The sequence below is a fragment of the Chiloscyllium plagiosum genome, chromosome 16, assembly GCF_004010195.1.
Source record: "Chiloscyllium plagiosum isolate BGI_BamShark_2017 chromosome 16, ASM401019v2, whole genome shotgun sequence".
Taxonomy (NCBI): domain Eukaryota; kingdom Metazoa; phylum Chordata; class Chondrichthyes; order Orectolobiformes; family Hemiscylliidae; genus Chiloscyllium; species Chiloscyllium plagiosum.
In genome coordinates, this window is record NC_057725.1 from 52,587,303 (window position 1) to 52,613,957 (window position 26,655).

The 26,655-nt window shown below is 41.8% G+C and overlaps 1 protein-coding gene across 2 annotated transcripts in view; it reads right to left on the reverse strand.

Annotated features, from left to right (window-relative positions):
- Positions 1-26,655, reverse strand: part of cars1 (cysteinyl-tRNA synthetase 1) — a 205,681-nt gene that overhangs the window by 171,101 nt on the left and 7,925 nt on the right. Inside the window, exon 2 of one of the 2 annotated variants that reach the window (XM_043706116.1) lies at positions 16,159-16,227. The exons of the other annotated variant lie outside the window; for it this stretch is intronic. Within the exon in view, the coding sequence (XP_043562051.1) occupies positions 16,159-16,227 (69 nt within the window). The remainder of the gene's footprint in view (positions 1-16,158; positions 16,228-26,655) is intronic. 2 annotated transcript variants of the gene reach the window in all.

Genomic DNA, 26,655 nt, shown 5'->3' on the forward strand with positions numbered 1-26,655 from the left:
GTGAATCTGTGGCGGGTATGGAAGTTTCCTTTGGGGCCTTGGAGGGAGGTGAGAGGGGAGGTGTGGGCGCAAGTCTTGCACCTCCTGCGGTTGCAGGGGAAGGTGCCGGGAGTGGAGGTTGGGTTGGTGGGGGGTGTGGATCTGACGAGGGAGTCACTGAGGGAGTGGTCTTTACGGAATGCTGATAGGGGAGGGGAGGGAAATATATCCTTGGTGGTGTATTTATTAAAGGGCAACCAATTGTTCATCTCTACCAGATGCAATAAAGTGATTTGATCATTTAAGATTCCTTGTGAGTCCAACCGTTGTTCTCTCTCTTTCGACACTATCTCCACCCAATGGTTACTCCTTATACCTTCTCCCCACGATCTTCTGTGTAAAAAGCAACTTTTTCCACACTACAATCAGTTCTGACGAAGAGTCACTGCATCTGAAAATTTACCCTAATTTCTCTCTACAAATGTTGCCGGACCTGCTGACCTTTTCCAGCAATTTCTGTTTTCGCTTCAAACATTTGAAATTTGGGCATTATCTTAATAACCATGAAAAGTAACAGACCAGTCTAAGAGATACGTGGTACTTTGTTATGAACTACAACAATCCAAACAGGCTAAGCTATTATTCTTATTCTCTGGCTGAGCTCTGAAGCTGCAATTAATACCCTCTTAATAGGGAGGGGAATTAAACGGTACAATGTTCAAATGCTTAAACAAATTTTACTATAGCCACCAGTGCTTATTGGAGATACGTTAGTGTTCAAGGGATTTGCTTGCTATAAGTGATGAACAGTAAAACCAAGAAATGCAGATTGATGACATTCCAACATAATATAATAAAGTAGTGGGCCTGCTCCACCATTCAGTAATGCATTCGCTGAACCTCCACTACACCAACCTCACTGACTCGCCTTATTTTAGTTCCCCAGGTTTCCTGCATGCCCCCCAAAACAAATCTTGAACATAACCATTGACTAGGGAGGAGCAAGTTACTGCAGATGTTGGAATCTGTACTGAAAACAAATGCTGGACCTCATTGCAGGTCAGGCAGCATCCATGGAGAGCAAGCTAATGTTTAATGTTTCGAGTCTAGATGACTATTCATCAGAGCTGAAGTGAGATGTGGAGGGGACAGCATTTATGCTACATCTGGGAGTTGGGGGGGGGGGGGGGGGGGGGCAGGTTGCTAGTTCAGATTAAGTAATCTGAATGCGAGAATGGCAGACCAATGGAGTGTCTAACTGCCAGACCTGAAAGAACAGACAGTCCCACTGGACAGTGGGGAATGGAAGAGAGGACCAGGGTCATGGATTCCAAAAAGTTCACAACCCTCTCACCAAAAGAATCCTTCCTCATCTCAGCACGAAATGGTCTCAATCCTGGGACTCTAACTCCTAGATTTAGTTTCTCTCAGCACAAACTCTGCCAGGTTTCATTGACATCACTTCTCATTCTGCTAAAGTCGAACGAATATGGGACCTTTCAACTCCACCTCTCTGAAGCCAGGTCTGTTATCCCAGGAATCAGTCTGGGGGAACTTTTTCTTTGCTTCTCTTCCAAGTCAATTAGATCTCAAAAACAAAATTCTTTGCTCATAAAGCACTTTCAAAATATAGAAACATCCCAAATCCCTTGATGGGAGCACTACTGAAGAAAGTATGTCATCAAAATATCAAGAGATATTCGGTCAGATACCCAAAGGTTTGATCAAAGAGTTGTTGTTTTACGGAACATGGTAAAGGGAGAAGGTTAGACAGTAAGGCACAGAACTGTAGAGAGAGAATTCCAGAACTTATGGCCTAGGCAACTAGGAGACTACAAATGTTTGATTGATTAAAAGTGAGGATGAGGCACTAAATTAGGAGCAATGCAGATATTTTGAAGCATTGTGGGCCTGGGAGAGATTAGAGATAAGGGTGAGGCCATGGAGGGATTTGAAAACATATGGTGTGAATTATAAAATAAAAACTGTTAATTGAAGCTAATGTGGGACAAAATGCACAGGGCTGATCAGGTAATGGGACTTTCTGATAATTCACGCAAGGGTAGCAGATTGTGCAGAAGTAGAGTGGGAGACTGCAGCAGCGCACTGGCATAGTTGCACCTCAGAGGTTTCACCCAGACGAGAACTGAGGTGGGCAAACCCAGGCGATGTTACAGAGATGGAAATAGGCAATTTAGTGATGACATCAATACAAGGTCAGAAACTCATCTCAGGATTGAACGTGATCGTCAGATTGCAAACAGATTGGCTGAATCTCAGATGCTGACAATGAGGAACAGAGTTGGAAGGTAGCCTGAGAGTTTAAACCAGGAAACAAAACTTCAGTCTTCCAAACATTTAACTGGAAGTAATTTTTCTCATCAAGTACTGGATATTGGATAAATAGCCTGATACTTTAAGAACAGTGCAAGAGTCAAGGTAGATGATGGTGAGGTAGATCTTGGTCCTGTTGTTGTACATATTCAAACCATTTCTGTGGTTTTTGGATGATGATTCAGGATGGCAGCTTATGGTTGATAAATAGAAGGAGGCCAAGAATAGATCTCTGGGGACACCAAAAATAATGGTGCAGCAGCAGGAAGCAAAACCATTGCAAGTGACTATCCTGCCATATTTAGAAAGGATGGAATTTTTATTTTCTTTTGCTTGGATGCATGCGTCCCTGGGTAAAGGACAGCATTTGTTAATCATTCTTAATTGCCCTTGAACTGAATTGCTAACGAGGATAGCAATTCAGAGGGTAGTTAAGAATCACACTGCATTTGGTTTGGAGTCACATAGTGTGGTGCTGGTAAAGCACAGCAGGTCAGGCAGCATCCGAGGAACAGGAGAATTGACGTTTCGGGCATATTCCCTTCTGAATGGCTTATGCCCGAAACGTCAATTCTCCTGCTTCTCGGATGTTGCTTGACCTGTTCTGCTTTTCCAGCACCACACACTCTACTCTCCAGCATCTGCAGTCCCCACTTTCTTGTGGAGTTACATACAGGCCAGAGCACAGAAGATTTTCTTTCTCTAAGGGCATTGGTGCACCAGATGTGTTCATATGACAATAGATATTAATTGCAAAGACAATATTTCTGAGACCAGTTATTAATTTCAGACTTAGTTTTATTATTTGAATTTAATCTGCACTAGCTGTTAATAGCCGAATTTGAATCCTTGTCCATAAAGCATGACTGTGGCCCTGTGGTTTATTTGTCCAGTTGAGAACAGTCTTGGCTCTTGTTCCTAAGCAAAACTCCTCATTAAGAAGATCCAAACCATACACAGTACTCAAGGGGTGATCTTGGGAAAGAACTATACTACTGCAGTGAGACCTCCTTGGTCAGATGTTCGGGCAAACTGAAATAAAGGCTGACAGAATTAGTGCCTTTTAATTGCTTGCTGTATCTGCATGTACACTTTCTGCAGATTCACAAATCTGTCAATATTAGCATTCATCAATTTCTGTCATTTTCAGAAATATTTCACGCTTTGAGAAATAATTCCACACACTCAGATTACATTCTATTTTTCATCTGCTTGATTAACCACTTAGCCAATGTTAGTTGAGCCCTAGTTCCTAGCCCTAAACTGTATCATGGCATAATTTCCTCACCTTTCCTACCCATGTAGAACTTCATCCATCTTTTCAAGTATTTAAGATGCCTGAATGCTTTAAATTGTGCCTTTAAAATATTCTAAATTTTCATCACTTCATTAAATGGTAGCTGTTTCTTCATATGTCCAGGCAATAAGCTCTGGAATTCTCTCCCTATAATTCTCTGTACATCTCTCTTTCTTCATTAAAGATGACCCTACTTCTTTGACTTATTCTCCGTTCCCCTTAGCTGATTAGGTACCAAATTCGATTTGATCACATTCTTCTGAATTTACCTGGGACAGTTATATTGTAACCTTTAGTACAGTAAAATGTAATTTGTTGTTGAGTGTCACAACAATAAAACCAATCCCGATAACCAATGTGGAGTCTCTACTGTTCAGCCACTATTTCATGTGCTTCTGATACAAATACACTAAGTCTGGTTCAGGTTGTTACATTTTAAGTCACTATTTTCAGGGAATAACAGGACTATTATTCATGTTGCATTACAAGAACCTCATTTTAGCATTTTTCCCAGCAGAGTCTGATGTACGATCATTCTGAGTGGTCTCTCCTCTCCCTGACTGAGCTGCAGCTGACTTTCCCTCTTGCAAACCCTTCCAGTCACTGCTGACCTGGTCTCTCGTTGATCCTCCTTCTCATCATTTCTCCTACTTGGTCTCTCCTTTGCAACTAAAAGCTGCTCTTCCTCCTTCTTGTCACTCCTTTCATGAGCCCTTGCTCACAGAAAAATTTGGAAGAGGAAAGCACTTAGAGGGAGGGTCAGGAAATAGGATGTATAGCCACCAGAACTGGTGGTGACCGGAAGGGTCAGGCAACAGGACAGGCTGCAAGCTAAAGAGCTGGGAAAAAGTGATAAGTAGGAAATATTAACTCTACTTATATTTTTAAATTTATTTTTAAAAAGTTATTTCATTCATGAATATCAGATTTCTGCATTTTGCAGGGTATAACATTTTAATGTTTGTTTTCTGTTGAGCAATGTCCTGCAGATCCTTGCTGAAGCTTTTACATTAACTGTAACAGGAAAATCTGATTCATTTAAGGTTGCTTCCTTTAAAGTTGCACTTTTTGGGAATGCAACTAGAATGTTAGTTAAGGACTCACTATAGTGGCAGATTGCTTCAGTACCGCATGTACTCACTCAGCTCCTGCACACCAGGTACATGGTGTGTAGTGTAAGTCAAAAGAGATTTCGGAAACATTTCAAGTTGCCTGAAACCAGCAGATTTTTCAAAACAATAAACAAAGTATTAATTAATTATAGTGATGGTATTTCACCAAAATAAGAAAAGGTTTTCTGAATTACAACTTCAGTATTCTAAGTAGCACCTTTGTAATTGACTTGCACAGTGATGGATAATTATCTGGTACAAACAATTGCCCACCACTGGCATGAGCTGTATAAGGGATGGGGAGTGTTCTACACAAAACGGAATTAGTTTAAAGGGCCCTAACCAAGTGCCCAGCCTCTTATGTGAATCCAGGCAGATGGGGAAATCTGCAATCAATAAAATCTAGAATTGAAAGCTGGTCTGGTGGTGACAATGTAACCAATGCCAGTCGTTGTAAAAACCCACCTGGTTCACTAATGTCCCTGAGGGAAAGAAATCTGCTATTATCTGGTCTGATCCAGATAATACTCCAGACCCACGACAATATGAATGATTCTTATCTCCTTCCAAAATGGTATTTTTAAAAGAATGTATTCAATCATGGGATGAGGGTGTCGATGGCTAGGCTAGCATTTATTGCCTATGCCTGGTTGCCCAGAGGGCAGTTAAGAGTCAGTCACATTGCTGTGGGTCTGGAGCCACGTGTAGGCCAGACCAGGTAAGGGCAGCAGATTTCCTTCCCTGATGGATATTAATGAACGAGATATCTTCCTGACAATGGGGGCAGCACAGTGGCTCAGTGGCCAGCACTGCTGCCTCACAGAGCCAGGGACCCTGGTTCAATTAGTGTCTCGGGTGACTATCTAAGGAATTTTCACATTCTTCCTGTGTCTGCGTGGGTTCCTTCCGGGTGCTCTGGTTTCCTTCCACAGCTGAAAATGTGTTCTGAAAAAGGGCTTATGCCTGAAACGTCGATTCTCCTGTTCCCTGGATGCTGCCTGACCTGCTGCGCTTTTCCAGCAACACATTTTCAGCTCTGATCTCCAGCATCTGCAGACCTCACTTTCTCCTCAAAGATTTCCTTCCACAGTCCAAAGATATGTAGGTTGGATGAATTGGCATTGCTAAATTGCCCATAGAATTCAGGGATGCATGGGTTAGGGTGCATTAGTCAGGGGAAATGTAAAGTAAGAGAGTAGGGGAATAGGTTTGGGATACTCTGAGGGTCAGTGTGGACTTGTTGGGCCAAATGGCCTGTTTCCACTGTCGGGATTCTATGAAAAGCTGGCAGAGTATCCTAATTGTAGGAAAACAACAATCAAAACCAATCCTCCCAACATGCGCAGGTTCCAACAAGTGGAATAGATTGTGATCAGGGCTGGGAAACCCGATCAGTTGTTCTCTCCCATTGTCCAGGGAGAGAGAGAGATCAAATGCAGTAAAACCCTCCTCACCTAACATCCAATGATCATCTAACTCAAAGTGTACACTGTATTTTTAAAATATTCTTGATTGAGATGACAGCATTGATAGCAACGCCAGCATTTATTGCCTATCCCTTAATGCCCCTTGAAGCCTTGCTCATTGTGGGTTGACAGACATGTGGTGTTATTTGCTGGACTGTTAATACAAAAACCCAGATAGTGTTCTGAGGACCAGGGTTCGAATCCCACCACGGCAGATGGTGGAATTTGAATTCAATAAAAATCTGGAATTAAGAGTCTAACGACGACCATGAAACCATTGTTGATTGGCAGGGAAAAAAAACCCATCTGGTTCACTAATCTCTTTTCGGGAAGGAAACTGCCATCCATACATGGTTTGGCCTACATGTTACTCCAGACCCACACCAATGTGGTTAACTCTCGACTGCCCTCTGGAATGGGAATTAGGGATGGGAAATAAATCATGGCCTAGCCATCAATTTCCTCATCCAATGAACGAACAAATAAAAAGAAATGCCACTTCAGAAGGAGCCTAGAATCATACACATTACAGTCTACACCAGATCTGGTAATGAGATCAGATTTCCTTTCCTCAGGGACATCAGTGAACCAGATGAGTTTTCTTTATAACAACTGACAGTATCACCACCAGACCAGCTTTCAATTCGAGATTTTATCGATGCAAATTTCACCATCTACCCTCGTGGGATGTGAGCATTTGCCTGGAGCTCTGGATTATTAGTCCAGTGACATTACCACGGAAGTACCAGAGTTCTCTCGGAGAGAGTGGGCTGGCTGAGGGTGTGACATTTGTATGACCCTAACACAATAGAGATTGCACCTCAAATATCAGGGAAGCTCAGTGTCTCATTCCTTTCCTACACTGTCAACATGGAAAGTGATGAGTGAACATGTCAGTACCAATGTAACTATTCCCAGATTCTCAATGCCAAAGAAAAATTCAGGGACGCTGATGGGCCTCGAGCTAGTGAGGGTAGGAGTAGGAGGATAGAGCAAATGAATGCATGGCTAAGGAGCTGGTGGAGGGGAGAAGGATTCACGTTTTTGGAACATCGGAATCTCTTCTGGAATAGAAGTGACCTGTACAGGACGGATTGCACCTGAATTGGAAAGGAACTAATATACTGGCAGGAGATTTGCTAGAGCTGCTCAGGTTGGGGGGGAGAAAGTGTTGGGACCCAGGGAAATAGAGAGGAAAGAGATCAATCTGAAATCACTACAGTTGAGAAAAGAAACGAGTCAAACAAATGCTCAGGGCAGGCAAGGACAAAGCAGAGAACAAGATACGACTGATAAATTAAGCTGGATTTCTTTCAATGCAAGAGGCCCATCAGGGAAAGCAGATGAACTCAGGGCATGTTAGGAACATGGGCTGGGATATCATATCAATTACGGAAACTTGGCTCAGGGATGGAAAGGATAGGCAACCTATTGTTCCAGGATACAAATGCTACAGGAAGGACAGAAAGGGAGGCAAGAGAGGAGGGGGAGTGGCGTTTTTAATAAGGGATAGCATTACAGCTGTACTGAGGGAGGATATTCCCGGAAATACATCCAGGGAAGTTATTTGGGTGGAACTGAGAAATAAGAAAGGGTTGATCACCTTATTGGGATTGTATTATTGACCCTCTAATAGTCAGAGGGAAATTGAGAAACAAATTTGTAAGGAGATCTCAGTTGTCTGAAAGAACAATAGGGTGGTTAAAGTAAGGGATTTTAACTTTCCAAACATAGACTGCCGTAGTGTTAAGGGTTTAGATGGAGAGGAATTTGTTAGGCATATACAAGAAAATTTTCTGATTCAGTATGTGGATGTACCCACTAGAGCTTGATCTACTCTTGGGAAATAAGGGAGGGCAGGTGACTGAGGTGTCAGTGGGGGAGCACTTTGGGGCCAGCGACCATAATTCTATTAGAGTTAAAATAGTGATGGAAAAGGATAGACCAGATCTAAAAGTTGAAGTTCTAAGTTGGAGAAAGGCCAATTTTGATGGTATTAGGCAAGAACTTTCAAAAGCTGATTGGGGGCAGATGTTCGCAGGTAAAGGGACGGCTGGAAAATGGGAAGCCTTCAGAAACAAGATAATGAGAGTCCAGAGGCAGTATATTCCTGTCAGGGTGAAAGGAAACACTGATAGGTATAGGGAATGCTGGATAACTAAAGAAATTGAGGGTTTGGTTAAGAAAAAGGAAGCATATGTCAGGTATAGACAGGATAGATCGAGTGAATCCTTAGAAGAGTATAATGGCAGTAGGAGTATACTTAAGGGGGAAATCAGGAGGGCAAAACAGGACATGCGATAGCTTAGGCAAATAGAGTTAAAGGAGAATCCAAAGGGTTTTTACAAACACATTAAGGACAAAAGGGTAACTAGGGAGAGAATAGGGCCCCTCAAAGATCAGCAAGGTGGCTTTTGTGTGGAACCGCAGGAAACGGGGAGATACTAAACGAGTATTTTGCATCAGCGTCTACTGTGAAAAAGGATATAGAAGATATAGAATGTAGGGAAATAGATGGTGACATCTTGCAAAATGTCCATATTACAGAGGAGGAAGTGCTGGATGCCTTGAAATGCATAAGTAGTAAATAAATCCCCAGACCTGATCAGGTGTAACCTCGAACTCGATGGGAAGCTAGAGAAGTGATTGCTGGGCCTCTTGCAGAGATATTTGTATCATCGATAGTCACAGGTGAAGTGCCAGAAGACTGGAGGTTGGCTAATGTGGGGCCACTGTTTAAGAAAGATGGTAAGGACAAGCCAGGGAACTATAGACCAGTGAGCCTGACATCGGTGGTGGGCAAGTTGTTGGAGGGAATCCTGAGGGACAAGATGTACATGTATTTGGGAAGGCAAGGACTGATTAGGGATAGTCAACATGGCTTTGTGCGTGGGAAATCATGTCTTACAAACTTGATTGAGTTTATTGAAGTAATAAAGAGGGTTGATGAGGGCAGAGCAGTAGATGTGATCTATATGGACTTCAGTAAGGCGTTCGACAAGGTTCCTCATGGGAGACTGGTTAGAAAGGTTAGATCTCATGGAATACAGGGAGAACTAGTCATTTGGATAAAGAACTGGTCAAAGGTAGAAGACAGAGGGTGGTGGTAGAGGGCTGTTTTTCAGACTGGAGGCCTGTGACCAATGGAGTGCCACAAGGATCAGTGCTGGGTCCACTACTTTTCTTCATTTATATAAATGATTTGGATGTGAACATAAGTATAATTAGTAAATTTACAGATGACACCAAAATTGGAGGTGTAGTGGACAACGAAGAAGGTTGGATTACAATGGATCTTGATCAGATGAGCCAATGGACTAAGGAGTGGCAGATGGAGTTTAATTCAGATAAATGTGAGGTGCTGCATTTTGGGAAAGCAAATTTTAGCAGAACTTATACACTTAATGGTAAGGTCCTTGGGAATGTTGCTGAACAAAAAGACCTTGGAGTGCAGGTTCATAGTTCTTTGAAAGAGAGTCGCAGGTAGATAGGACAGTGAAGGCGGTGTTTGGTATGCTTTCCTTTATTGGTCAGAGTATTGAGTACAGGAGTTGGGAGGTCATGTTGTGGCCGTACAGGACATTGGTTAGGCCACTGTTGGAATATTGCGTGTAATTCTGGTCTCCTTCCTATCGGAAGGATGCTGTGAAATCTGAAAGGGTTCAGAAAAGATTTACAAGGATGTTGCCAGTGTTTCTAAGATTTGAACTATAGGGAGAGGTTGAACAGGCTGGGGCTGTTTTCCCTGGATCGGAGGCAGTATGGTGGCTCGTAGTTAGCATTGCTGCCTCACAGCGCCAGGGACCCTGGTTCGATTCCAACATCAGGCAACTGAATGTGGAGTTTGCACATTCTCCCCCTGTCTGTGGGGGGTTCCCTCTGGGTGCTCCAGTTTCCTCCTACAGTCCAAAGATGTGCAGGTTAGGTGGATTGGCCATGCTAAATTGCTCATTGTGTTCAGGGATGTTTATGTTAGGTGCATTAGTCAGGGATAAACTTAAAGTAATAGGGTCGAGAAATGGGTCTAGGTGGACTTGTTGGGCCAAATGGCCTGGTTCCACGCTGCAGGGATTCTATGATTCTTATAGGAGGTTTATAAAATCATGAGGGGCATGGATAGGGTAAATAGACAAGGACTTTTCCCTAGGCTGGGGGAGTCCAGAACTAGAAGAGCATAGGTTTAGGGTGAGGGGAAAAGATATAAAAGAGATCTAAGGGGCAGCTTTATCATGCAGCGGGTGGTGCATGTGTGGACTGGGCTGCCAGAGACGACTACTACTATTACTACTACTACTACTACTACTACTACTTTTAAAAGGCATCTGGATGGGTATATAAATAGGAAAGATTGAGGAATATGGGCCAAATGCTGGAAAATGGGACTAGATTATGTTAGAATATCTGGTCGGCATGAACGAGTTGGACCGAAGGGTCTGTTTCCATGCTGTACATCTCGATGACTCTGACTCATGAGTAAATGGATGGAGTATATTACTTGTCCTTTGTAATAACAAGTTAAAATTATGCTACTTCTGGATTTGTGGGCAGATCAGCAACACCAGTTTGACCTTGTACTGCAAACCGTGAACCTACTTTGTTACTTCACAACTCTCATTATGCATCCATCCATCCCTCCATCCTCATATTTTTCTATCTTAGCATCACAGAGTGATACAGCATGGAAACTGATCCTTCGGTCCAACTAGTCCATGCCGACCATGTTCTCAAACCAAATTATTCCTACGTGCCTGCGTTTGGCCCATATCCCTCCAAACGTTTCCAATTCATGTACTCATCCAAACATCTTTTAAATGTTGTAACTGCACCCACTCCCTCTGGCAGCTCAATCCACACACATTTACCATTGTGTGAAAAATTGCCCCTCGTGTCCTTTTTAACATTCTTCTCCTCTCACCTTAAAAATATGCCCCGTAATTTTGAACACCCCGACGCTAGGGAAAGACCCTTGCTATTCACCTTATCTATGCCCATGATTTGTAAACCTCCATAAGGTCACGCCAAGGCCACATTTGATTGTGCGTGGCTGGAATCAATGGAATTGGAGGAAAATTCTTATTTAGTTGGAATCATACTTAGCACAGAGGGATGACTGTGGTCATTGTCAGTCATCTCAGCTCTAGGACATTTATCCAGGATTTTCTCAGGGTACTATTCTTGGCCTAACCACCTTCAGCTGTTTCATCAATAACCTTCCCTCAATCAAAAAGGTCTGAAATGGACATGTTCAACACTATTTCTGACTCCACAGATATTGAAGCAGTCCCTGGTTAAATGCAACAAGATTTGGACAATATCCAGGCTTCAGCTGAAGTGACCACTAACATTCACACTGCATAAACGCCAGGCAATGACCATCTCCAATGAGAGACAATCTAACCACTGCCCTTTCACAGTCAGTCAATGGTGTTACTATCACTAAATCTCCCACTAATCAACATCCTGTAGGTTACCATTTACCAGAAACTCAACTGTACTTCCTACATAAACACAGTGGCTACAAGGGCAGGTCAGATGCTCAAAATTCAATAAAGATCCTTTAACCTTCCAAAACCACCGCCCCTTTCATCTGGAAGGATAGTCGCAGCAGGTATACGAGAGCACCATCAGCTACAAGTTTCCCTCTAAGCCTCACACCATTATGACTTGGAAATATATCCCCATTCCTTCAGTATTGGAGTCAAAATGGTAGGTTTCCTCCCTAAGGGCATTGTGGGTCTACGTACAGCACGTGGACTGCAGTGGTTCAAGAAGGCAGCTCACCATCACCTTCAAGTACAGCTAGGGATGGACCATAGCGATGCTCTTATTCCAAGAAAAAAATCTTAAGTTAAAATGTTCAGGAATGGGATTGGTGGATTCAGATATTTTGCTGTGTTCTCAGCAATTCTATTATATGTGTGACCAGGATGGTGAAGTACCTAGTGTGTTTATACATTTGGTTTAACAGAATTGTCACTGTACTTCAGCCCCTCTCCACAGTAGATAACTCAGTGCTATTATATATAATTATCACAATCTATTACATCAGTGCTATCTATTCTTTTCTCCTGCCCAAACATCTCCTCAATTCATGAAGTGGCATGTCTTTACATCTCCCTTCTGCTTTCACTATACCTCCTAACATCTTGAAAGCAATATCTAATTTAGTTTTGAAGTTAGACTTGGATTAAACCTTACATTTCTGCAAAGCTCTTTGATGCTTCACATTAAATACATTTACTTTTAATTGAATACAATTTTGCCCACACAGTGCTACTCCCTTTCATCGGTCTTCACCTGGGCCGCACATAAACCCTTCACACTTTTCATACAGAATTAGCTTCGCACAACAGAAAGGGAGATTGGAGAAACCGAGTGAAATGTAGCCATACTGCAAGGTCCCAGTGGAGTTTAGGATGCTGAGAGTAACATCACAGGCAGAACAATTACACACAGCCTTGGGAAAAAAAGCTTAAAGCTGTGGACATCACACTCTTATTTTCTTTCCTTTATTATTTCCGTTTAATTCTCCTACACATGCACTTCATCGAAGACAGTAAAATTCGAAAGGATTCTGTGTGGGCAGAATACTCCTGAAATATTTAATGACCCAGCAGTGTTGGTCAACGTGAATCTGAATGATGTTGAAGCAGACTTGGTTTATCAGTTTGGAAAACCTGGAGGAGCTGCTGATGGGGATGGGTGCAGATTGGTGAGCTACTGCATTGTTCAATGACCTGCTAACAAAGGGCTCGAGCTGCAAGCGGGTGTTGGTGCCCACCCATAGTTTCTTCATTCATGAAGTTCGTCGGTGTTACCCAGTTGAAGATTTTCATTCAACTGTAGCTTTGTGTTCTGCTGCAGAGTAAACAGCAGTCCCCACTATAATATGGGCCAATCTCAATGAACTGTACCAGAGTAATGCTCTGGCTATTGAGTACCAGCCAGCACCACAGTGCTAGGAGACCAGTTAAGAACTCCAGGTGAATCACTACTGGTTCACCTTGGTCAGTAGTTGTTGCATTTTGAACTGGTCCATTTTTCTTTAGTTTCTTTAATTTAATATGTAAAAACGTTATCTTCATAAAAACAAACAAGCTTCCATTTAGATCTGCAACTGCTGAAATGATATGGACCTTATGTGAGATCATACTGGACACTACAGTTCTGGTCTCCATACCTAACAAAGGAGATTGCTGCCTTTGAGGGGACACAAGGTTCACTAGATTGATCTTGGGGATAAATGGTCTGCTGTATGAGGAGAGATTGATTAAATGGGGCTAGATCCTCAGAGGTTGAGCCAAATAAGAGGTAATCATTTTGAAACATAAAATCCTGGAGAATGCGTGACAGGATAGAATAGCTGTTTCTCCTAGCTATCGTAAATAACCTCAAGATGCAAGTCAATTACTTTTGTGATCCAGATTAAAATAATCGTTTGCACTCAAAAGGAACAAGGTATGTTCAGTCCTAAGATAACAGGACTGATGTAAGACGACAGACTGCAATCGCTTAAGACTATATTGATTTGAATTTAGAAGAATGAGGGGGGCATCTCAGAGAAACCTATAACATTCTAACAGGATAGAATGTGGGTAAATTCTAAATGACTGGGGTGTCCAGAACACAAATTCAAAAATCTTTAAACACATAGTAAAAGTCTAACCCCATTAATCCCCAAACACTCATTTCTAAATTGAAGTGAAGTAAAACAGCTTTCATATGATACCCAGAACACATTTCTGGCACCATACCCAAAATAGCACTCATACAATACTCACACCAGAATCACTCTAACACTTTGAAAGGTTTAAATTGCTGCGACTCCAATGTTCAGACTGGAACTGCAAATAGCTCTAGGAAGATTCTATCACACAGCTGCTTAAATCTACTCAACGCAGAGTACTGCCTTTAGAATTTTATCCCAACATTTCTGGCTTGGGACTAACTCTGAACCTTCACTGTCAGGTAACCAAGTTCAATAGATAGCCTTGCATTCTCAGGGACACTAATCTACACAGCTATCCTATTCCAAGGACTTCACAGGACTGCCCTACTCAAAGTAAAAACTGAAACCCAAAAATCTTCCTCTTTAAGCCAAGCATGTTTCCTTTATCTTAACAAAGTTCCATAAGTCTCTATCAAACCTTGAGGTCTCAGTATTTACCATGCTGAGTCACAAAACAATTCCAATTAAACAGAAGTCCATAAGTGGTGCACAAAAACTCACTCACTCTAAAGCCAGGCCTTATATGTAAGTCACCATAGCTACAGAAATACTTACAAATTAATCATTAACTTCAAACACACAGAAAATGCACCAGTTACTAACTCAAAAACCAGAACCTGCACCTATAAGTAATTTAAAAACTATTTATAAATCCCCAAGTTTACATGAGGTGGGAAAAAGACCAGGGTTAATGGTTACTTTAAGGTTGATTATGTAGGTACCCAGGTCAATATTGGCATCCTTGCTCTTCCTGTCATAAAGGACAATTTCAAAAACTTACAGATGATATGAAACTTGGAAGCATTGTAAAACATTGAGGAGAATAGTGCAAACTTCAAAAGATAAGTTGGTAGAATGGTCAGACAAGCAGTAGACAAAATTTAATGCAGAGAAGTTTCCATGATTCACCTTTGTGGGGAAAAACAAAAAAAATAACAAAATAAATGGTATAATTCCAAAGGGGGCACAGGAGCAAAGGGACCCTGGTGCACATATCACTAAGTCATTGAAAGTCATGGAACAGTTAATAATACTAGACCTTTTTAAGAGGGATATTGGGTAAAACAGCAAGGAGTTTATAAACTTGTTTGGCCTCAACTGGAGTCTGTATCCAGTTCTGGGTGCCATACTTTAGAAAAAATGTGAAAGCATTCAAGCTAGGAAGATTCATGAGAATAGCTCTAGCGATGAGGATGCACTAAGATTGCAGAAGGTGGAACCGCTTTTCCTGTAGAAGGTTCAAAGCAGATTTGATAGAAGGTACAAATATCTTGATGAATCTAGACGAGGTAATAGGAAAACATTGTTCGCATTGGACTTAGAACAAGAGGGCACAAGCTTAAGGTAATTAGCAAACCAAGCAATGGCAACACAAGTACAAGCCTTTCTGCAAAGCAAGTGATTGGAGCATCAGTGTGTTGCATGATCGTTTGGTGAAGAAAGGCCTAGTTGAGGTATTCAAGAGAAAATTGTATTACCATCTAAAAAGATGAATGTGCAGGGCTGCAGAGAGAGGTCCCTTGGTAAATTAGTCTTTTGGAGATCCAGCATAGATACAATGGTCTAAATGGCCTACTCCTTTTATGCTGTAACTATTCTGTGATATTATGGAGACACGTAGTGGTCAGAGGGGTATGCAGAACTAGGGGGACACAAGTTTAAAAATTCGGGGTCTCCCATTTAGAGTCACTGAGGAAGAATTCCTCATCTCAGATCTCAAACTATTTTCTCCCCAGAGGCAGTGGAGGCAATGGCCTGGTGGTATTATCGTTGGATTGTTAATCCAGAGACGCAGGTAATGTTCTGAGCACCCGGATTCAAATCCCACCATGGCAGAATTTAATAAAACAAAAGAGGCTGGGCCATCGAACATATTCGAGACTTAGATCGATTATGGATGTACGAGGGAATCGAGTGAGGTTAAGGCCATAATCAGATCAAGAAGGATCTTATTAAACGGTAGAGCAGACTTAAAGGGGTGAAAGGCCTACTCCTGCCCTTATTTCTTATGATCATATCTTACTGCATGGCAGAACAGACTCGAGCTGCTGTATGGCCTGTTTCTGTGTTCCTATGATTCATATAATGATCTCACTGCTAGTCTGATTTGGCATACGACCCAATTGTGTCACTATGTATTATGTTCTCCTGCCCTTTTAACTGTTACTGACGATCACAAATTACTCAGACCTAAATACAAAACTCAAAATACATTTCTGGCCCAACTGCACAAACACTAACCTTATCTGACCTGAGATGCCCTTCCAGTGTACTCCTTCCTCTGCAGTTCCCACTTCCTTCTTTCTGTAACTTAAAGAAAAAATTTTGAATTGAGCTATTCTCTATGTGACGAGAAGCAGCTAAATAAAAATTGTTTAATAATGACTGCACCAGTCAGCTTTCAGCTTGTCGCTTTGAGTAATTTGATAGCTGGAAATAGCTCCACTGGGAAATTTATTCAGTGTAGAACTTAGTTTAATACTAGTGGTAAATGTTAATGAATGGCAAATGATCAAATCTTAATTAACCTTTTAAATGTAGAGCTTTGAGAGCTTTTTAAAGAAGTACCAGTTTTATTTTGAAAACAGTCCTGCATATCTGCTTCAATTTAACAGAGGAAGATGGAAAAGCTTGGGATTGTTATTGTTATAATCTGTTTCCTGGAACTCCTGACTCTCTGTGCAGTTTAAGAATTTCACAAACTTTAACAACCTTAAAATTTTCAGCCAAGTTATGACTATTCAACTGTAGGGGCACCACAGAGGGATCCAGTCCAATTCAATATACAAATGTTCATTTCTCAGTCCGTGTGTTTATAGGGGACTTTCCTTTTGCAAACCGACAAAATGTACCAACTTCAATCCCAGAACAAATCACCAAACTCAGACTTACCATTCAATAAGGATCCACCCACACAACATGTTCAAACACAGCACAGATGCACTGAAGTATGAGTAGAGTGCAAATTTATTTCTCTCACATCACCCTCTCTTAGGGCTTATCTATGTAAAATGTCTGTCTCAGATTACCTATGCAAGACCAATTCAATACCAATGATTACGCATTATGTACAGTGGCCACTGCTTATGATAAACTTGACTGAGATTATCTAAATATATTTCAAGTTGGGCCTTTACAGTTTCAAATTAATCACAGATCACAAAGCACCACGCTATTAGAGAGAAGCAATTGATTTGATTTCGCTTGAGGGACACCATCACAGAAATGTGGGGCAAGGCAAGGAGGCAGGCTTCCTTCAACTACCACAGGTCGGCTGGACATACTCAGTCCACTGGCTTAGAGTGAACTGAAAACTAGATTGCAATGGTGTGTACGTGCAATTTGAGAGAGAATCCAATCGGGGGCACAGACAGTTACAGTATCCTAATACAACCTCTCCATTGCTGGGGAAAGATCTGTACAAACCAGCCAAGCACAAAATGCCCAAAAGCAAAACTTCAGCAAAGGCTGGAAACTTGAACTAAAATCAGAACCTACTCGAAATACTGAGATCAAAGCAGCCTAGGTGGAGAAGGAAATAAAGTCAATGTTTTCGGTCGGTGAGCTTTACTAAAATAAAGTATATTGGGCCAAGAACGCAGCACCCCCTGGAAAGGCCAATACTACCAGTCACGAGGCTGGACTTGTTCAGGGAACCAGAGTATCCGGGAACCTGTTTAATTGCATGGGTTATACAGCACCAATGCTGCTCCTTGGGGCAAGAGGATAATGTGTGATATATTATAAAACAAAAACAAAGTGCTGGAGGAACTCAGCAGGTATGGCAGCATGTGAAAAAGGGGAACAGAAGTAATATTTATAGTCCAATTTGACTCTACTTCAGCCTGTTATCTATTATGCTTAGTAGTCTCATCAAACTGTCACAATGCTAGGAGTGTGATTCTGGTGCCAATATGTGGTACTCCTAACATGAACAGTTGTTTCAAAGATTATTGATCCAACTTTGTCACATGTCTAGATTTTCACTGTTGTTATATTTACTGCCTCAGCAATTATCCCCTCCTGATCTGCTTAACACTGAATTGGTTTAACACAACTTGCATTAGTTATACCGTCAGCAATGGTTTGGGATTCTTAAGTGCTAGCATCCCTACCTCTGAACCACGAGATCCGGGTTGTTCAGGTCCCAACTGCTCCAGACGTGTTCAATAACATCTCTGAATAGGTTGATTAGAAAATATCTCGGCTACAGTGATAACTTCAGCCCATGAACTGAAAGGTAGTTTTATTCCAGAGAGTTGAGCAAAAAAGAAAATCCAAGTTTATGCTGCACTACAAAGGGACTTTTGAAGGTACCACTGCACTGCTGAAACACAGTGGCAGAATTTTCATTTCCATGGAGGAGAAAGTGAGGACTGCAGATGTTGGAGATCAGAGCTGAAAATGTGTTGCTGGAAAAGCATAGCAGGTCAGGCAGCATCCAAGGAGCAGGAGAATCGACGTTTCGGGCATGAGCCCTTCTTCAAGAAGGACTCATGCCCGAAACGTCGATTCTCCTGCTCCTTGGATGCAGTTTTCATTTCCATGGACATGTTTCCTTGCATGTCAGCCAATATCTATTCCTCAATGTTGAAAACGGATTTGTTACCATATTTGCAGTTGTGTGGCTTTGCTATGTTCCTGCATTTCCTACAGTGCAATGACTATAACTCATTGGCTGTAAAGTGCTTTGAGACTGTTATGGACCAGGCCAGACCGCTCAAAGTATTTCAGAAAGTAACCCAGACCCTAACTTTGCGACTTGTTTTAAGCAGGTGTAAAGTGGATATTCCAGAAGAGATGCAGCTGGTCAAATCACTTAGTTTTAAATAAAACAGAATTTATTTACAAGATTATCAAATGTAACACAAACAAAAGAGAACAGAATACAGAATAACTTCACCTATCTGAAAACACAACAGATTATCCCAACTTAATGATGCTGTTCCAACTACTTGCAACAGACCCCATAAACATCCTGCAGCATAAAAGGTAAAATCAAACACAGGGTCTTACAGGGGACACACACACGCACAGAGACAGAAACAGTAGAAATGCAGAGACAGAGACACAGAGACCAGCATGGAACACCTGCTTTCATTAGCTGTTTCTTAGATCAACAGCCTCAAACTGAACTGACTACTTTCAGTGAACAGCCAGACTGCTTAAGACCAAAACCAAACCTGAGAAAAGCTTAGCTGGGAGAACTGGCCACTCCTCTTTGTAAAGGCATTTTAAAAAGAAAACCTTGAAAGCCTTTTGCCTGAGGCAGTATCTGTTAGCTAAAATCAAAATGGCCCTACAACCCATCCAAGCCAGACATTTTGTAATCGCTGCTTTTATGATCTTGCTGGAAAAAAAAAGTCAAGGACTGCATAACCTTGTTAAAGGAGCAGCATCACAAGACCATAGAGAATTCCCATTGTGGAAACAGGCCACTAACTCTCTGAAGAGAAACCATTTCCCTACCCTGTTATTCTACATTTACCCCTGACTAATGCACCTCACCTATACATCCCTGAACACTATGGGCAATTTAGCACAGCCAATTCACCAAACCTGCATATCTTTGGATTGTGGAAAGAAACCGGAGCACCTGGAAGAAACCCACGCAGACACTGGGAGAATGTACAAATTTAACACAGACAGTTGCCCAAGGCTGGAATCGAACCCAGGTCCCTGCTGCTGTGAGGCAACAGTACTAACCACTGAGCCACCATGCCACCCAGATGTCCTAAGGTAATGTAAGAAGCTAAATAATTGAGTTCATTCTTTGTGCAAAATAAAACCAGGGCTTAGATGTGGGCACCGTGGGGTGTGGAGTGCTTTGTTTTTCCCGACAATTCTATTTTGATTTAACCCCTGCTTTTCATTCATGTAGGCATTGCCCTTGAAGAGAGGGGCACTGTTTGTCATTGGCCACTTGGGTGCTTTTTCTTCCTGGTGGTGGAATACAAATCAGGTTTTCTGCACTCGATGTTTCTTCACTGTGACCCTGCATCTACACACACATGACATGGGTGCTGGGGAGAAATAAGCACTACTGCTGTTTGGCAGTAGTGTGGAAAGGGAAGTTTAATAAAAACAAAACCAGGACTTAGCAACACTGCTTAAAATTAATTGTATCAAACTCTGTTGTTGTTATCTGGCCTGTGAAATCCAGGTTAAGATAGCTCATTAAACTAATTGAAAAAAAGTAAGTGAAGTTTTCTCCTTAGAAATATTGGCAATGTTTCTGATTTCCTGCAAGCCTTCTTTAAATACCAGACTTCCATTTTCAGATTCTGCCTGAAACAGGCAAGCAGAGGTACAGCACAGGATAGTGACAAGATATGAGCCAACATAACTGACTAAATAAATATATCCAATGTAAAGTCTCTCTGATGAAGAGTCATCTAGACTCAAAATATGAGCTTGCTCTTGCTCTCTCCATGGATGCTGTCTGACTTGCTGTGATCTCCAGTATTTGTTGTTTTCATTAAAATCTAACACTGTATTAAGACAAACAGCAACAGAAGTTTGCAGGCAAAATCCATCAGAACAAACCGGTGTTGTGAATCTGAGCAGTACATTAATCTTGAAGTAGTCACAGATAATCATAAAATGTGGCTCTGTTACCATTCATACTGCAGCCCTGTTTGGTGGGAATATTCAATCTTCAAGGCACCCAAAGACTAAGGGATTTTAACAAATGAGTTACTGTGTATTGCTAACAAGTCAAATAAATGCACTGGCCACTAAGGCACTGTCCCTACTGGTTATACACTGATACAACCACAGCAGTAGTTTAATTTGCTACATTACACTTTTATATCAGGAAAGGAATTTTTGCAAAGCTGTAATCAAATAATAAATAGAGATAAATTCAAATAATAAGATATGAGTAAGGGTGAACAAATGCTTGGTCAAACATCTGGGCTTTAACCAGTACCTTAAAAGCAGGGTGGAGCTGGAGTGGTTCACAGAGTGAATTCCAGAGCTTGGCATTTGGAGGAATGAATTTACAGCTGCAAACAGTTAGGGGACACATATGGGATCAGAACCAAAGAAATAGAGCATTTGGTAAATTAGAGGGGTGATGAAGAGAGGAGTTATGAGGCTGCAGAGAGGAACAGCACCGACAATAATGTAGAGTGGTAAGCACAGTGTTGAGAATTTTACAGCTTGGAAGTGTACTGGCATCACAGACACTATCATGAAAAGGTATTTGTGATAGATAAGCAAGGCTTGGTTTGGGATAGATTAGGAGCAGCACAAACTTTTAAGTTTATAAGGGTAGAGATTGAGGAACTGGTCAGGAACAGTGGAGTCTGGAAGTGGTGGAGAGTTAGGATGAGTGTTTTTGCAGTGCATAGCCTAAGGCAAGGAGTGTCATGGAGCTGGAGCTAAGCAATCTTTGGGACAGTGTCTGAATCAGATTAAAATCAAATCAAACACCTCTAGGGTGGTGGCGGATCTAATTGGTTTACTGAAGTCCAACGTACAGTGTGAATGTATTCCCAGCAATAATCCCTCGTCCTGTTTACTCTTCTGATGACTCACTCTCTAGCAAAAGCAAACCAAGTCTCACAGACTTAGGTTTAATCCTTGCCTGGCCTTCAGCCAGGCCAGCAATTGGATGACTACAACTGGCTTCTGTTCTCTGCTGGAAAATGTGTGTACAGACATCAGGCTAGGAATGAATTGAGCTCTGATATGATGCCATATGGCAGGAGGGGCTGTCATAGCACTCAAACACAAGTCCATTAATGTGCAGAGGACTGATGAGACTCTGGAATTTCATCCCACAACAGAAAGCCAGCATCCACCACAAATATCTGACCAACAACCAACCAACAGTCAAATATTTTTCTGAGAAATGTCAACAGAATCAACAAGTTTCTTTTGGTTTGACTAAATGAGTACTGTCTGTTGGAGTTAACAATTAACTTCGGAATAGTCTTTGCAGTGAAATGGGGGTGTCGTGAGGGCAACCATGTTCTTGTCAGGCTAATAAAACCTTCTTTCAGTATTAGGTTGAGCTATGCACCAAACACACTTTAAAATGAACAACAGACTTTGTCCAAACCTTTGCTCAATGATTTGACAGATTAAAGAACTTCCCTTTCACACCACCTCCAACCACTGTTTGTGGTACACAGACATCAGAAACCAATAACCTACTCACTGACACTCAGTTTGGGTTCCGCCAGGGCCACTCAGCTCCAGACCTCAATGCAGCCTTCGTCCAAACATGACAAAAGAGCTGAATTCCAGAAGCGAGGTAAAAGCCACTGCCCTTGACATCAAGGTTATGTTTGACTGAGGGTGATATCAAAGAGCCCTAGCAAAACTAGAATCAATGGGAAGTCGGGGGGAAGGTCTCCACTAGTTCGACTCATTTCTGGCAGTTGACTGCGGTTGTTGGAGGTCAGTCATCTCAGCTCCAGAAGATCTCTGCAGGAGCAGATTATGGGAGTATCCGAGGCCAAACATCTTCACAGGCTTCGTCAATGACCTTTCTTCCATTATAAAGTCAAAAAAGTGGAGATGTTTGCCAATGACTGCACAAAGTTTATTACCATTCATGACTTCTCAGAGTCTGAGCTTAAAAATGTGTTGCTGGAAAAGCGCAGATCAGGCAGCTTCAAAGGAGCAGGAGAAATCAACGTTTTGGGCATAAGCCCTTCTTCAGGAAAAGAAGGACTTATGCCCGAAACGTCGACTCTCCTGCTCCTTTGATGCTGCCTCATCCGCTGCGCTTTTCTAGCAACACATTTTTAAGCTCTGATCTCCAGCATCTGCAGTCCTCACTTTCTCCTTCTCAGAGTCTGAGGCAGTCTATGTTCAAGTGCAGCAGGAACTGGATAATATCCAGATTTGGGCTGACAAGTGGCAGGAGACATTTGTACAATGCCAGGAACTGACCAACTCCAACAAGACAGAATTTAACCACTGCTCCTTGACATTCAATGGATTTATAATCACCGAATTCCTCCATTATCAACATTCTGGGGCTTACTACTGACCAGGAACTGAACTGGACTAGTCAAATAAATACTGTGGCTACAAAATCAGGCCAGAAGCTAGGAATATTGCAGTGTGCAGCTCACTTCCTGGCTTCCCAAAGCCTGTCTACTATCCACAGGGCAGAAAATGATGGAATACTCCCCACTTTCCTGGATGAGTACAATTTCAATAATATTCAAGAAGCTTGACACCATCCAGGACAAAGCAGGCCACTTGGTGGGCATTACATTCTGTAACATTCACTCAGTTCACCACTGACACTCAGTAGCGGAAGTGTATACCATCAAAAAGATACCACACAGAAATTCACCGTGGTCTTGCTGACAGCATCTTCTAAACCTACTAACAGCTAGAAGGAGAAGGGTAGCAGATACTTGGAACCACCACCACCTCCAAATTCCAGTTCCAAGTCACTCACCATCCTGACTTGGAAATATATTACCAGTCCTTCACTGTCTGTGTCAAAACCCAGAAACTCCCTCCTGAATAGTGTTGTGGGTCAACCTACAGCACACGGACAGCAATGGTACAAACAGGCAGTTCACTAACACCTTCTCAAGGGTAATTACAGACGGGCAATAAATGCAGGCACAGCATATCCACAATCCTTATGTAAAACACACAATTTCAAACATCCAGAAGCTTACTCAAATGTACGGCTTTGCCAGTTCCTCCTCATATCTCAGACAAAAGAATGAAATGATGATAACAGTGGAACTGGTGTGCTGCTGTAACAACCACATCCTGCCTCTAAGACCTCAGTCTCTGTGCACAAATCAGTGAATTTAAAACGTGAATAACTCAAGAGAAGCAAAAAGCCTCCTTTTCTGACAAAAAGACCCTTGTAGGAGCAGGTGTTTTTACTTCACTAATGCGATGACACCACATGCACATATACCTTGCTGCAATTTGATAGCTATTCAAAAAAGACAACAGGCTCAAGGGGAACTGCAGAAACAGAGACTTCTCTGTTAACGGGATAATAGCCTTACACTAACTGATATTGAGGAAATAGTTTGAGGATGTGTTGTATGTCAGGTTAAAATAGAGTAAAACAAACATTTTAAACAGTGGCACCTAGGGACTAGTTGTTTATTTATATGTTGGAAGGAAAGCCAGATGTAGTCTTACCCCTCTGCTGAATGCTCCAATTATTAAATAATTAATTATTATGCATCAGTGCCCTTCCAGACAAATGGTGCCCAGCTGCTCACTCTCCCAACAATCCCAAACCTAGCAACAAAAATTCATCTCAGATGCTGGATCAAAACAGGCAAGATTTAGACAATCTACCATGAAGCTGATTATCAGGCAGTGCATAGAAATGCAGCCTTTACCACAACTGTCTGTTTTGTGTCTTCACGCAAGATGAGTTTGTTTCCATTCACTTTTTTCCTCTTTTTTTCAATCACTCTGACCCTGCTCTTTCCTACCTTCCCAAAAACTCAAAACGTAGCCACTTTTTTTCCTCTGGACTTTAATTCAACTACTCCTCCTTCAATCCCAAAATTGACTGATTCCCTCTTAAACTGAAAATAACATTTTGGCCCAACTCTGCCCCTCAGAGTTGACTATGCCAAAAGTCCTTCATAGCTCCTCCTCATATCCATTTCTCTGCCATCCATCCTCTGAGCTTATTTTGTTTGTGACCCACCTCCTATATCCTGGACTCTATTTACTCTAAGCTGTCGACTAGCCAACTCACCTTTTCTGTAGTGGGTTTCCATAGGGCGATTTTCTACAGCATGATGTTGCAGAGAAATGCAACTGTCACATTATACCAGAACACTCTCTACTGTGCCTCCCTCCATCAACAATCTTCTGAGTAACCTTCACCCTAACATCCTTGCAAACTCCCTCTCCATCTCTTCCTCTTTTGAAGTCCTTGAAGGTATTCCCAAAATTTGTACTCCCATCCCTAGAACTTGGTGTTTCTGCACCTCATGCAGTACTGTAACGTAATTTTCAAATTAGCTCAAAGCTAATTTAAAACTGATATCCTATGCGTCTGTGATGATAAGTTGATTCCCTGCTCAACTTTCGACCTGTCAGCAGTCCATTCCCAACATCTCACTATGCAAGTCAGTTCTGTCTTCATTGGGTCTTCTGCCAATCACCTTAAATTGTGTCATTCCTTCTTGATCCTTCCACTGACGGGATCGATTTCTAGTCATTTCTATCCAACCTCTCAATTTTGAACACATACCAAGTAGCTTCTTAATCTTTTTTCCAAAAAAGAGCCCCAGTTTCCCCAAACTATCCATGTATTGAAACTGCTCATCTCTGGAACCATTCTGATGAATCTGCCCCTCTAATACCTTCACATTCTTCCTAAAGTACGGCATTTAATATTGGACACAGTTCTCTTGTTGTAGTTGAATTTATATTTTATATAAAAAAGATTTATTGTAAACTTTCCTGCTATTATGTTCTATTATTATTAGTTTATGCCCTTCTCCATAGCAGGTTTGGAAACAGGGAGAAAATTTAACCAAGTCCCCAATTGCTCTATTTCCTGGAGAAGCCACTGTGGCACTGAACAAAAGAGATGCTGGTCTCCAAATGCCCATTTGCTTGTGATTGGTAGAGGTTCCTGTTGTGTGTGTCTTTGGCAGGCCTACCTGGACCTCTCCTCAACTGCCTGCAGGCTCATAACATGGTGACACTCCCGAGAGGAGGCAGTATCGTCCTCCTACCAGAGAGATTTCCTGTTACCTTCACAAAACCTCCTTCTATACCTCTATTTACAACGCCACGGATCCCAGTCACCTTTTTAATTGGTTTCTCAGCTTACCCTTGGATGTTTTGAGCATATTCCTCAATGACACTTTATTCCTGCACCCCCTTTAGAATTACATCCTTATTTTACATCACATCATCTTGTTCTTCACACCAAAGTGTATCATTTCACACTTCTCTGCAGTAAATTTTAGTTGTCATGATTCCACCTATTTAACTCTAAGTCAATCATTATCCTCCTTATAGACTGTAATATTTGTACGCATTGAGTCATCCGTCAATTTAGAAAATCCTGGCCAACACTCCAAAGTCCAGCTCAGTAATATATCAAGAAAAGTAGTACCCTGCATATGGATCCATGGGATCCCCTACTTCTGCCATATCAAACAACCATTTATCACCATCTTGTGTGTGTCCTGTTACTCAGTTACTTTTGTATCCATGCTGCCACCACCCTTGTTCTTCCAAAGACATAAATTTGGCTGTCACATCTCGATGTGCCATTTTATTAAACATCTTTTGGAAATCCATGAAAACCATATACACAACACCCTCATTAATTCTTTGTTATCTCATCCAAAAGCTGAATAAGGTTAGTCAGGTCCTACAAGTTGATTGACAGTTCACCCATCACTTTAAATATTCACTCCCTTCACTGCAGATCCACATTTGCAACAGTGTACACAACACACTGCAGCTACTCACTAGTCCTCCTTTCACTTCAACTTCCAAACTCATGATATTACCATGGACAAGGGCAGTAAACACATGGAAACACACCACCTGCATGGAATACGCCACCATCCCTTCATTGTGGCCAGGTTGAATCCTGGAACTCACTTTGCAACATCATTACGTGTACTATTCCACATGGATGGCAGCGGTTCAAGACGACAGCTCGCTGTTACCTTCTCCAGGGCAAATGGAGGCAGGTAATAAATGCTGACCTAGGTCAACAGCTCACACAAATCTTGCGAATGGCTAAATCAA